General features: G+C 40.9%; 1 protein-coding gene across 2 annotated transcripts in view; it reads left to right on the top strand.

Moving 5' to 3' along the window:
• Positions 1-13,298, top strand: part of LOC126195008 (ATP-binding cassette sub-family G member 1-like) — a 361,717-nt gene that overhangs the window by 315,062 nt on the left and 33,357 nt on the right. For both annotated transcript variants that reach the window (XR_007538545.1, XM_049933433.1), the window contains exon 8: positions 6,149-6,291. Coding sequence is in view for 1 of the 2 variants with exons in the window: in XM_049933433.1 (XP_049789390.1) it covers positions 6,149-6,291 (143 nt within the window). In the remaining variant the exon portion in view is untranslated. The remainder of the gene's footprint in view (positions 1-6,148; positions 6,292-13,298) is intronic.

Raw genomic sequence — 13,298 nt, 5'->3', positions numbered from 1 at the left:
GACTGAATGAATTAAAGTATTGGAAGCAATTTCCTTTGGTGAAGGACTGCATTACTTCAGGATTCTAACAATAAACCACAATCTAGAGCTTGCCTTACCCATTACTCGTGTAATCTGATTGTTCCATTTGAGATCATTTCGATTGGTCACACCCAGATAGTTGATGGATGTTACTGCTTCCAAAGACTGAGCATTTATATTGTACTCATATATTAATGGGGATTTTCGCTTTGTTATATGCAGTAGGTTACACTTACTAATATTGAGAAATAACTGCCAATCATTACACCAAACATTTATTTTCTTCAAATCCTCATTAATTTGTTCACAACTTTCATGTGATACTACTTTCCTGTAGACTACAGCATAATTGGCAAACAGTCTCCTGTCACTGTCAATACCATCAACCGGATCATTCATGTAAATCATAAAAAGCAGCGGACGTATTATGCTGCCCTGGGGCACACCTGATGTTACTCTTGTTTCTGTTGAAGTATCCTCAATTCAGGATGACATACTGCATTGTGTCTGTTAGAAAACTTTCTATCCAACCGCATATGTCATTGGATAGGCTGTAAGCATGCACTTTTTGGAGCAAGTGACAGTGTGGAACTGAGTCAAACACTTTTCGAAAGTTGTGGAATATGGCACCAACCTGGAAACCGGAATCTAGAGCCTGTTGTATATCATGCAGAAAGAGGGCCAGCTGTGTCTTGCATGACTGCTGTTTCCTAAAACCATGCTGGTTTCAGCAGACGAGCTTATCAGAGTCTAGAAAGGTCATTATGTCTGTTCCATGATTCTACAACAAACCAATGTCAGTGAAATTGGCCAGTAATTATGTGCATCTGATTTTCTACCATTTTTATTCATTGCTATGACCTGGGCCTTCTTCCAGTCCTGTGGAACTTTCCACTGTTCCAATGATCTCTGATAGATGATGGATGAGAATGGTGCCATATTTGTAGCATAGTTAACATAAAACTTTACAGGGATACCGTCTGGGCCAGATGCCTTCCTGGCATTTAAGGATCTTAACTGTTTTACAATCCCAGGTACGCTAAACATTGTGTCAGCCATCCTTGCATTTTTTCAATAGTTTAAAGTGGGAATGGTGCTGCAGTCCTCTACCATAAATGAGTTTTTGAAAGCTAGGTATAGAATTTTGGCCTTCTGTTTCTCATCATCCATTACATTACCTGTACTGTCAGAAAGAGAAGGTATTGAATTATTTGTGGTGTTCATAGATTACACATATGACGAAAATTTTTTGGGGTTATTTTTAGAATTTGCAGATAAAATATTGCTTTCAAATCCTTTAAAAGAATCTCTCATTGATCTTTTGACAGCTGCTTTCATTTCGCATAATTTCTGTTTGTCAGTGGGGCAGTGACTATGTTTAAAATGACTGTGCAAAATAATCTGCTTTCTCAGCAACTTCCTAATATGTTTGTTGAACCAAGATGGATCCTTTCCCTAGCCTATATTTTTGCTAGGCACATATTTCTCCTACACGTGGTGGACAATACCTTTAAATTCTGACCAAAGATGTTCTATACCTTTGGGTCCCACGCTCAATGCTTGGAGCTCACTATAAAGATATTTATTAATGACACTATTATTTGCTTACCCAAACAAGAAAACTCTACATTGTTTCTTTGGTGTTTTTGCAACTTCCACTGACATAGAAACCACAACAACATTATGATCACTAATACCTTCCTCTAGATTAACTTCCTCAAAAAGATCAGGTCTGTTTGTCACCAATATATCTAATATGTTCCCATCTAGAGATGGTTTTCCAACCGATTGCTCAAGGTTGTATGCCGAGTGTGCTCCTAGAATAACTTCACATGAGTCTTTCCTTCTGCCCCCTGTGATAAATATGTAATTTTTCCAGTCAGTGGATGTCAGATTAAAGTCTCCACCTATAACTAATGGATAATTTGGATATTTATTTCTTATGTACTCAAGACTTCCCCTGAAATGTTCTGCGACATTTGTTTCAGATGCTGGTGGTCTATAAAAACATCCTAATACAATGGTCACTCCTTGTCTGATTGACAGCTTTATCCAGACTATTTGACAATCCAACACAATATCAATCTCAACTGTGTTTAAACAGCTTTTAACTGCAATCAACACACCACCTCCCATAGCATCAGTCCTATCCTTCCTAAACATTGTCCAAACCGAGTTCAAAATTTGACTGCTATTTATATCTGGTTTCAACCAGCTTTCGGTACCTAATACCATATTGGCATTACTACTGTTAATTTCGGAGGTTAACTTGGGGATTTCGCTACAGACACTTTGACAATTTACTAAAATGAGATTTAGCATATTTAAATCCTTTGGAATGACCTGTTTAGGAGAACTAACAGTTTTTACAGTTGGCACACCCACATCAGTGTCATGAACTGGTAATTTTTCAGGCCAGTGGTTTGTTTCCTGTGGGGAGGAACCTAATCTAAAAAAAAAAAAAAAAAACCATGTGCACACCACAAGCACTGTGTTACCCATGTAGCTGCTTCGTGTGTGTAGTGCACCCCTGATCTATTGAGGGGTGCCCTACAATCTTCCACCCCATAGCATAGGTCGAGGAATCTACAACCATTTTCGTCACAGAGTCGATGTAGCCTCTGGTTTAGATTCTCTACTCGACTCCAAACCAGAGGATCCTGGTCCACCCTGGGTATGATGCTGCAAATTGTCATCTTGGCTTCCACTCCTTGAGAGATGGAGGCCGCCTTCACCAATTTATCCAGCTGTTGAAAGGACCCAAGGATTTCCTTGGAACCCCGATGACTGGCATCATTGGTGCCAACATGTGCAACAATCTGCAACAAGCTACACCCTGCATGCTCCATAGCCACTGCAAGAGCCATTTCCACATCCTGGATAAGGCCTCCCCAGCAAGCACAACGAGTGAACGTTGGACGTCTTCCCCACCCTAGCTGTTATTTTTCCTGAGGGGTTCCACAACCCGCCTAACCTTGGAGCTCCCACTAGCTATAAAACCCCTATACCCAAGTGCCTGTCCGGACCTTGCTATGAAGGAGTGGCCAATATTCTGGCAGAAGATGCATTCTGATCTGGCTCAGACCCCCCCCCCCCCCCCCCCCCGCCCCCAGCATCAGATAGCAAATTGAATCTATTATCAAAGTGCATGGGATTTGGCAGGAGCCTGCATCCCCAATGCAGCCTTCACCTTGAGGCTCGAGACCTCAACACAGTCAGCCACCCACACTGAGGTGAGAGTGGGCCTGCTGGCTCAGTCGTACCTAAGCTCAGCTCATTGACAGAAAGCTGGGACTTCACCCCCCACTCCCCTGCACATCTAGTACAGCAGAGGCTGCCCCAGGCACCCCAACCCCACCGCACCTCAAGGTGGCACTCTGGAGCCTGTTGACTGTGACCAACAAAGCTTCCAGCTGTGTTTGAACTGTGGCCAACTCCTCCTGCATCCACACACAACAGACATAGTCCCTATCCATCTAGCTAAACGTGATTTACTATAAGAAACTAAAGAAAACCTACTGCAACACAAGGTTAACAGCTAGTTGGCAGAAAGGACACTCAACAATGAAAAACAATGTGAATGGTAAAAGCTAGATCTGGTGCTTTTTTTTCCTGCTAGGTGTTATATAGTGGAAGAAAAATAAACAGTGACCTACAGTAAACTGCTAGGGGCTATCTGGCAGATATTATTAAAGACTTAAACAGTAACCTACAGTAAGCTACACTCACTGATTAACCCTCATATTTATAATGTAAACAAACATATATGGACATGCGAAAATGACCTAATAAAACTATAAAAACTGCTACCTTCAATGTATCGAGTCTAAATGACACTAATAAATGTAAATACTTTCATTTAGCAGATTTACAATCATCTCCTAAGTAGCAGGCCTTCTATATTAGAATTATGAGTAATGTAAGATCTATTGACTGTTTTTTGACATTTTTCATAAATTTGTTTTAGACGAAACTTTTATTTTCAAGTAAGCAGTTTTCCCAGTGTACTTTCACATGTTGTGATGACTAAATTATAACTTTGTAGCCAATAACATGTAACTCTATATCTTCCTTTCCACTGCTGTACATTGGGGACCTGATATGCTATTGTAATCAAATGATGACAGTAATGTACTGGTACGTGTCATTAACACACTGACTGACATGTGGCCTTCAGTGTTGATGTGGAGATGTAGACATGTTGAAACAGTGAAGGTTTAAGTGATGTTAAAGATTGTTTCATGCTCAGTGCCATTATCGTTTTATTTTTTTGTTTGTCCATATAAATCTCTTTTTCAGTACATGTATCGTACACGGGATATTGGACATTGGACAGAAAACCTTTTTATCTAATGGTTTTTCAAATGTCGAACATACATTATTTAAATTTTTATGACAAATTGGATCCATACAGTTAATAATTACAATTTTTTAAAATACTGTATACTTGTAGCTTATTTCTACAATTAAAGATACAAATTAATTTTTTTTCTTGCATAAGATACTGTGAAATGGAATAGTAGCAGTTTTTCAGAAGGTAGGCTGCTACAGACTTTTTAAAGCTCTGTAGTTCAGGAAGAGATTTTATATATGTTAGTAATCTGTTGTATAGTTTTGTTCCTGCATGACATACACCTTTTTAGCATAGTTTGGTGTTACAATTGTCTGACCTGGTAGTGTAATCATGGACATTTTGTATTGAGGAAAAATGTTTTATTTTCTCTGTATACTTTTTTTGGTGTACATTTCCCCAGAAAATGATACCGTACCTCAGTATCAAATGTGCACATGCAAAGTATGCAGCCCTACCTGCTTCTGCACTAGTATTTTTGCAAAGAATTCTTACTAGATAGCTCATTTCTGCTAGTTTTGAATTTAGGTATGTGATATGAGTGCTCCATTTAAGATTTTCATGGATATGAACCCCAAGAAATTTAGTTTCATTGACAGCACTAATGTTTTGGTTATCTATACGTATTACAGGTTGTGCCACATTTTTATTTTGATCTTTGTGGAAATCATGAGTACCATTTTTTGGGGATTAACTATTAGCCTTTTTTGATAAACCATTCAGACTCTTCATTTGTAACATCTTTTGCAGATGTGGTAAAATTTTCTTTTTTATTCCGTTCAATCAATAGACTGGTGTCATCTTCAAACAGTACTGGTTCAGCATTATTAATGTGTGATGGGAAATCATTAATGTATACAAAAAAAAGGAGGGGATCTAAATTAGATCCCTGTGGAACACCATGACTTAGTCCACATGGTTCTGAAAGGTGTACCTGAAGTTCATTTCCTTCCATGTCCTTAATTTCAGTTACCTGAGAGTGATATTCCAAATACAATTTAATCTATTGATTTGGCACAGCTCTTAGGCCATACTGTTCAAGCTTCCTCAGGAGCACAGAATGATCAAACACATCAAAAGCTTTCAATAAGTAATCACATTACAAGGAGCTTAAGGTGAATAAACAAGTAATTCTTCATTAGGCCACTATTTTAAGTCTGCTGCATGCTTTTTGTATGTCTTCTAGTGTAAATGGTACTGTGTATTAAGTTTGGATTACGGTTACTCAGTTTGAGTCATAACCTAAGCCTGCAGTAGTTACATTATTCTTGTTACAAAACCAGCTGTTCATTTGTTAGCTGTATTTAGTTTTAAGTGTTACTGGTTATTTCCATTTAATTCAATGTTTGCTCTCTAGATGACTAGAGAGATTTTTATTTATTATATGATTCAGCACATCCATCATCAGATACTGTGCAATGTCATATGATTACAGACTAGTAAACAAAATTAACTTCTTTATTAATATGATAGTTTGATGATTATTTTTGTCTTTTTGTCTTACATGATTGCTTGACCTTGGATTTCACAGAAAAAGAAAAAAGACTGAAATTCTGTAATTCCATAGTTCACAGCAATTCACAAAACTGAAATTATTAGTTGCAAATCTCATTGAAAGGTCATGACTAAGGTCCACAACTGATTTATTTTGTAAGATAAAAATAAAATAGAGTTCCTTGTCAGGAAAACAAGGCTCAAATGTTAATTCAAGACCTTGTGACCGAGCGATAGTGACAGAAAAGAGCCCTTATATAGAAAGAAATTATTATTTTTCAGGTTCTTTCATTGCTCATAGATTGTGTATACCATGGGAAACTGATGCAGGAGAAATAAAAACATTGAAGTACACCACTACACCATTCTGCAGCCAATTCTGGATATTATTTCAGAGAATGATTCTTCAGTATGCAAGAAACAAGGTGAATCTAATCTAAACATACAATTTCAGAAGCCATAAAAATTATTATAATTACTGCTATACTTTTATTATGAGCATCATTTTGAATGTTGTGAGAATTTATGCTAATAGAATTTTGTACCTTATCTAAAAGTTACTTTCTTCCTTTCCTAGAGAACAAAAATTATTTGATGGAAAACAAAAATTAAGGAAGACAACCTCTTAGTGCATGTGAATGATGGATGTGTTGTAGACACATTTGATATCTCACAGAATTCACTTCCTCTTAAGCCTTCATTGTTACTAATACTGCAACCCCACTTTCTCTTTTCTGTCTCTTCTCCCCCCCCCCCCCCCCCCCCTCTCTCTCTCTCTCTCTCTCTCTCTCTCTCTCTCTCTCTCTCTCTCTGTGTGTGTGTGTGTGTGTGTGTGTGTGTGTGTGTGTGTGTGTGTGTACTGTTAGTTGCACCTAGATAGCTCTGTTAGTTAGATTATTCCACATGAAAAGCAAGTCCCATATTGACACAAATTTAATGTCAGTAACTTTCACTGATTGTTTTTCACTTTTAATGAATGGTTACCTGCACAGACAGGTTGGGTGGGAGAGGAAGGGACTGGGACACCTGAAAGGAGGAAGGCATATGATGTACGGAGTTTGGTGTCACTGTGAATCTGAATCACTTGATTGATTCTTAGGCTACTTCTCCATAGGGATTTAAATGAAATCTTATAAATATTATCCATCAAGTTCTTTGTTTTTAATATTCTGAAAATTCAATAAACTGCAGAGGATCATTTTATCATGCCGTTAAGAAATCCAGAATAATACTGTATTTGTATTTTCTCTCTCTTTGTTATTGGTCCATTAAATAATCAATGGTATGTAGTTTGTACATACAATATAAGAAAATTCAGGTTTCAGATGGTAAATACAATTTACACATAGAATGATTAAAAATAATAATTCATACATGTTGCAGTCTTACAATAACAAATAACATATTTGAAAGCAGTAAGTATGGTTAAGAATGTCTGATCAGTTACAATAAGTTCTGAGATACAACAAAAACTCAGAAACAGAATAGAACCAGTGGTCACGCAAGTGCTGTTTCAATTTGATATGGAAAATATATAAATTTCACATCTGTTCCAAATAGGATGACATGTGGTTATATAGCATAGCATCAATATGATATAATACTCATTTATAAACATTTGTGCTTCTTCAGATGTAGGTTATTCTTCTGCCTAGTATTGTAAGGGCCAAAATCACAGTTATGTTTGAAGATATTTTCTTCTTTTGAAGTTCTTTCTTTTGTGAAGGCTGTTAATTCATAAATGCATAAACAAGGAAGAGGCAGTATGTTGCGATTATTAAATATTGGTCTAGAAGAATCTCTGTATTTGGCTTGTTTTGTGGTTTTGAGAGCCTTTCTTTGCAATCTTGATGTTTTCTGATATTTATTGAGTTCCACCAAAAGATAATTCCATACATAAGTAGTTACTGGTTTTGACATGGTACATTGTTACCAATGATTCATGGGTTATATTGGGTTTTTCTGGAGGATTCTTATAGAATATGTGAGTAAACTTTTTTATTGAGATTACTCTGGTGCTATCATGTCCAATTCTCCTGGGTATGTACATGTGGTATTCGAGATGTTACGTACGGTAATATCAAACCCAACATTAAGTATTCGCATGTTTATAGTGAATTAACTTTATTTTGATCATGTCGGTACAAACACATCCGCTCAAATACAGAGTTCAGAACACACTGAGATCAACAGTTTTCAAAGAAATTTGTTCTCAAAGATGAGGTGGTTGACTCTTGCAGTCGATAACCACCACATATACCTAAAACTTGGACTCACTTACCACTGAAGAATAAAGTACCATAGAATTTAAATGTCAGTTACCCTGATTTTTCTTTGCATATCTTCTACAAAATGGCAAGTCTAACATCAATAATTGAGGGTAAAATGTATAACACATTCATATTTAAGGTATTTTTCTTGCTCTCCTGCAATATTAGTATAAAGATTACATAGCTCAAACAACCATTCCAAAAGTGATTCTCAAATTGTTTATAAATGGCTTGTCACAGTTGCTTTCTATCAATCTATTATTCGCATTGATGACATGGAAAGTTTTTGCAGAATGTAAATAATTTAGGACCATTCACCTTTGCTCCTGCATTATTCACATTTCATGCTCAACTTAAGTTGTGGAAATATAACAATGTCATCCCATGCTAAATTTAGCAAATAAAGAATATGCTGAAATACTATGGTTTACTATTGTTCTAGAAACTGCAACGCAGTTCTGATATGAGTACTCACATTACTGCATGGGAACAAATTCCTCATACATCATGGTGTGTGAATAAAAGAGAGAGGTAGAAGAGCTGTCTAATGTACATGAAGTTTCTCTTGAATTTCATTTGCAACTAAATTTGTCTTGGCTTACTAGTATTACCATCATCAGCAACAGAAGGGGGAAGCAGCATATTTTTTGGCCTTATTTGATGCATTACGTAGCACAATGGACCAATGGACATACGAAAATTGTTTGTGTGTGTGTGTGTGTGTGAGAGAGAGAGAGAGAGAGAGAGAGAGAGAGAGAGAGAGAGAGAGAGAGAGAGGAGGGAGAGAGAGTGGGGGGGAGGCAGAATACAGATGGTGTAAATTTCAGTTCACAAATTACAATCATAAATTACAACTAATCAATAAGACAAGTTAAATAGTACGTGTTTCCAGGAGTTTTAAATTCAATTTAAAAGTTTTTGATAGCACAAGAATTCTTGATCTTGAACTGATTATAATCAGTTTTCCATCATAAATGACTAAAATTTATTTGTAAACATACTTTCCACTGACAAACTGCCTATTGGCTTCTGTCTCGGGTTCTTCGGCCGACGTTCATCTAATGATTTTTCTGACGTTTCGCCAGCACGAGTGGCTGGCATTGTCAAAGCTTCACCCTCCATTGCCGGTGGTGAACTGGAGCCGAGCTCGCGGGCGCAGACTATATGTACCTGGCGCGCCAACGTCCGAGGGCTTCTCCGCGGTCATTTCCGGTGCGGTTCTCCTCTTGCTACCTGCGACGGTCGTTCGCTGCAGTACGGGAAGCCAGGATCCGTTGACCTTAAGGCTTTCATCTTTCTTGTTCAAACTGTTCGCGTGTTTTTGTATTTCTACAGCTTCTCTGAACAAGCGCGTGTGATAGTGGTTCTCTACAGCCAGAACTTCCGTGTCGGCGAATTTTATTACGTGGTCGGTCTCATTCAGTGCGTGTTCTGCCACGGCCGATTTCTCCACCTGCCCCAACCTGCAATGTCGCTTATGCTCCTTGATCCTGGTGTTAATGGATCATCCAGTCATCCCGACATAAACTTTTCCGCATGTGCATGGTATGCGGTATATTCCCGACATTGAAAGTGGGTCTCTTTTCTCCTTCGCCGATCTAAGAAACTCTTTGATCTTCCTTGTCGGTTTGAAGATCGTCTTTACGCCATGTTTGCGCAATATACGGCCGATTCTGTCCGTCACTCTGGGAATGTATGGCAGAAAGGCCGTACCCGACATTTCTTTTTCTGGTTCCTTACTTCGCCGAGTGTTTGGCTCAGTTACACTTCTAATATAATTTGTGGAGTACCCATTGCTCCTCAGGACTGTTTCCAGGTGTTGCATTTCTCGTTTGAGGTGTTGCGGCTCACATATTCGTCCTGCTCTCGTTACGAGCGTACTAATCATGCCCCTTTTCTGGCTCGGGTGGTGGTTTGACAGTTTGTGCAGGTATCGGTCCGTGTGAGTCGGTTTTCGATACACGCTGTGTCCCAGGTTTTCGCCGTCCCTTGTGACCAGCACATCTAGAAATGGCAGTTTCTTGTCCTTTTCTACTTCCATGGTAAATGTTATGTTGGCATGGAGGCTGTTCAAGTGTCTTAGGAAGTCACCGAGCTGTTCTTCACCATGGCTCCACACCACGAAAGTATCATCGACGTACCTGTACCACACCTTAGGTTTGCAAGTGGCCGAGTCCAGTGCCTGTGCTTCGAATTGTTCCATGAAGAAGTTGGCCACCACTGGACTGAGAGGACTACCCATGGCGACGCCTTCCAGCTGTTCGTAGAAGTCGCCATTCCACGTGAAATAGCTCGTGGTGAGACATGCATGGAAGAGCTTTCTGATGTCTAGCGGGAAAATGGAACCGATGTGCTCCAGAGCGTCACTGAGTGGCACTTTCGTAAATAACGAAACAACATCAAAGCTGACCAGGATGTCGTTTGGTGCAAGTTTCAGTTTCTTCAGCTTCTCAATGAAATGTCCTGAGTCCTTAATGTATGTGTCGGTCTTCCCCACGTGTGGTTGGAGCAGAGAGGCCAAGTGTTTTGCCAGCTTATATGTCGGTGATCCAGGAGCGCTAACGATCGGTCTCAGTGGAACGTTGTTCTTATGGATCTTGGGTAATCCATACAGCCGAGGTGGTAGGGCTTCTGTGTTGCGCAGGTTTCTCTGTATGTCCGCCGGCAGAGAAGACGCCTTGATCAATCGATTCGTATTCCGTGTGATACGTTGCGTCGGATCTGCGCTTAGTTTTCGGTACGTCGTCGGATCTAATAGGTCTCGGATCTTTTGCTCATAATCTTCGGTCTTCATTACGACGGTCGCATTCCCCTTATCGGCAGGCAGTACCAATATACTCTTGTCGGCGTTGAGTTTCTTAATGGCTTGTACCTCTTCTTTCTTCAGGTTGCAAGCTGGCGGTTTTGCTCGGCGCAGTATCCTGGCTGTTTCCGTGCGTATTTCCTCTGCCCTTTCACAAGGAAGGGCACGAATGGCTGCTTCGGTGTTGGCAATGATGTCCTCCATAGGTATGGTTCTCGGGATGATAGCGAAATTCCCTCCTTTTTGAAGAACAGACACTTCCGCTTCGGTCAATTGTCGTTCAGTGAGGTTGACCACTGTGTGTGACATGTCGGGAGTCGCCTTGTCGGTCTGCTTCCGGCATCTTTCAAACTTTTTCTTCTGTCGCTCGGTGCAGCGCTCGAGTTCGTTCTGCATGCTCCTGTGAGTGATGCTGTCGATCTTGTCCCAGTCGTCTCGATGCATTCTGCTACTTAGTTGATAGAAAATGTCCAGAAGTTCCTGATCCGTTCTTGCCAAGTCTCTCCGTGTTGTATGTATTCGCTCACGAAGAAACGCTCGTTCCATTCTGTCGTAGATACGATGTGCTTGGGCGGTGGTGAATAGCCGCTTGCATCTCAAGAACTTCGGTGTAGCACATTCATCTCGGCACCGTGACAGAAAGGCGAGAGAGGACATCAGTCGCGCTTTCTTCTTCCGTCGTTGGTCAAGGCGTCGGTACAATCTGCAAATCTCCTCCCCGTAGAGGCGTAATACAAAATTGTTGAGGCTTTCGTGGCCACTTGTTGACAAACTGCCTATTGGCTTCTGTCTCGGGTTCTTCGGCCGACGTTCATCTAATGATTTTTCTGACGTTTCGCCAGCACGAGTGGCTGGCATTGTCAAAGCTTCACCCTCCATTGCCGGTGGTGAACTGGAGCCGAGCTCGCGGGCGCAGACTATATGTACCTGGCGCGCCAACGTCCGAGGGCTTCTCCGCGGTCATTTCCGGTGCGGTTCTCCTCTTGCTACCTGCGACGGTCGTTCGCTGCAGTACGGGAAGCCAGGATCCGTTGACCTTAAGGCTTTCCTCTTTCTTGTTCAAACTGTTCGCGTGTTTTTGTATTTCTACAGCTTCTCTGAACAAGCGCGTGTGATAGTGGTTCTCTACAGCCAGAACTTCCGTGTCGGCGAATTTTATTACGTGGTCGGTCTCATTCAGTGCGTGTTCTGCCACGGCCGATTTCTCCACCTGCCCCAACCTGCAATGTCGCTTATGCTCCTTGATCCTGGTGTTAATGGATCATCCAGTCATCCCGACATAAACTTTTCCGCATGTGCATGGTATGCGGTATATTCCCGACATTGAAAGTGGGTCTCTTTTCTCCTTCGCCGATCTAAGACACTCTTTGATCTTCCTTGTCGGTTTGAAGATCGTCTTTACGCCATGTTTGCGCAATATACGGCCGATTCTGTCCGTCACTCTGGGAATGTATGGCAGAAAGGCCGTACCCGACATTTCTTTTTCTGGTTCCTTACTTCGCCGAGTGTTTGGCTCAGTTACACTTCTAATATAATTTGTGGAGTACCCATTGCTCCTCAGGACTGTTTCCAGGTGTTGCATTTCTCGTTTGAGGTGTTGCGGCTCACATATTCGTCCTGCTCTCGTTACGAGCGTACTAATCATGCCCCTTTTCTGGCTCGGGTGGTGGTTTGACAGTTTGTGCAGGTATCGGTCCGTGTGAGTCGGTTTTCGATACACGCTGTGTCCCAGGTTTTCGCCGTCCCTTGTGACCAGCACATCTAGAAATGGCAGTTTCTTGTCCTTTTCTACTTCCATGGTAAATGTTATGTTGGCATGGAGGCTGTTCAAGTGTCTTAGGAAGTCACCGAGCTGTTCTTCACCATGGCTCCACACCACGAAAGTATCATCGACGTACCTGTACCACACCTTAGGTTTGCAAGTGGCCGAGTCCAGTGCCTGTGCTTCGAATTGTTCCATGAAGAAGTTGGCCACCACTGGACTGAGAGGACTACCCATGGCGACGCCTTCCAGCTGTTCGTAGAAGTCGCCATTCCACGTGAAATAGCTCGTGGTGAGACATGCATGGAAGAGCTTTCTGATGTCTAGCGGGAAAATGGAACCGATGTGCTCCAGAGCGTCACTGAGTGGCACTTTCGTAAATAACGAAACAACATCAAAGCTGACCAGGATGTCGTTTGGTGCAAGTTTCAGTTTCTTCAGCTTCTCAATGAAATGTCCTGAGTCCTTAATGTATGTGTCGGTCTTCCCCACGTGTGGTTGGAGCAGAGAGGCCAAGTGTTTTGCCAGCTTATATGTCGGTGATCCAGGAGCGCTAACGATCGGTCTCAGTGGAACGTTGTTCTTAAGGACTCAGGA

This window comes from Schistocerca nitens, chromosome 7 (assembly GCF_023898315.1).
Source record: "Schistocerca nitens isolate TAMUIC-IGC-003100 chromosome 7, iqSchNite1.1, whole genome shotgun sequence".
NCBI classification, from domain to species: domain Eukaryota; kingdom Metazoa; phylum Arthropoda; class Insecta; order Orthoptera; family Acrididae; genus Schistocerca; species Schistocerca nitens.
This window is presented reverse-complemented; position numbering and strand designations above follow the sequence as displayed.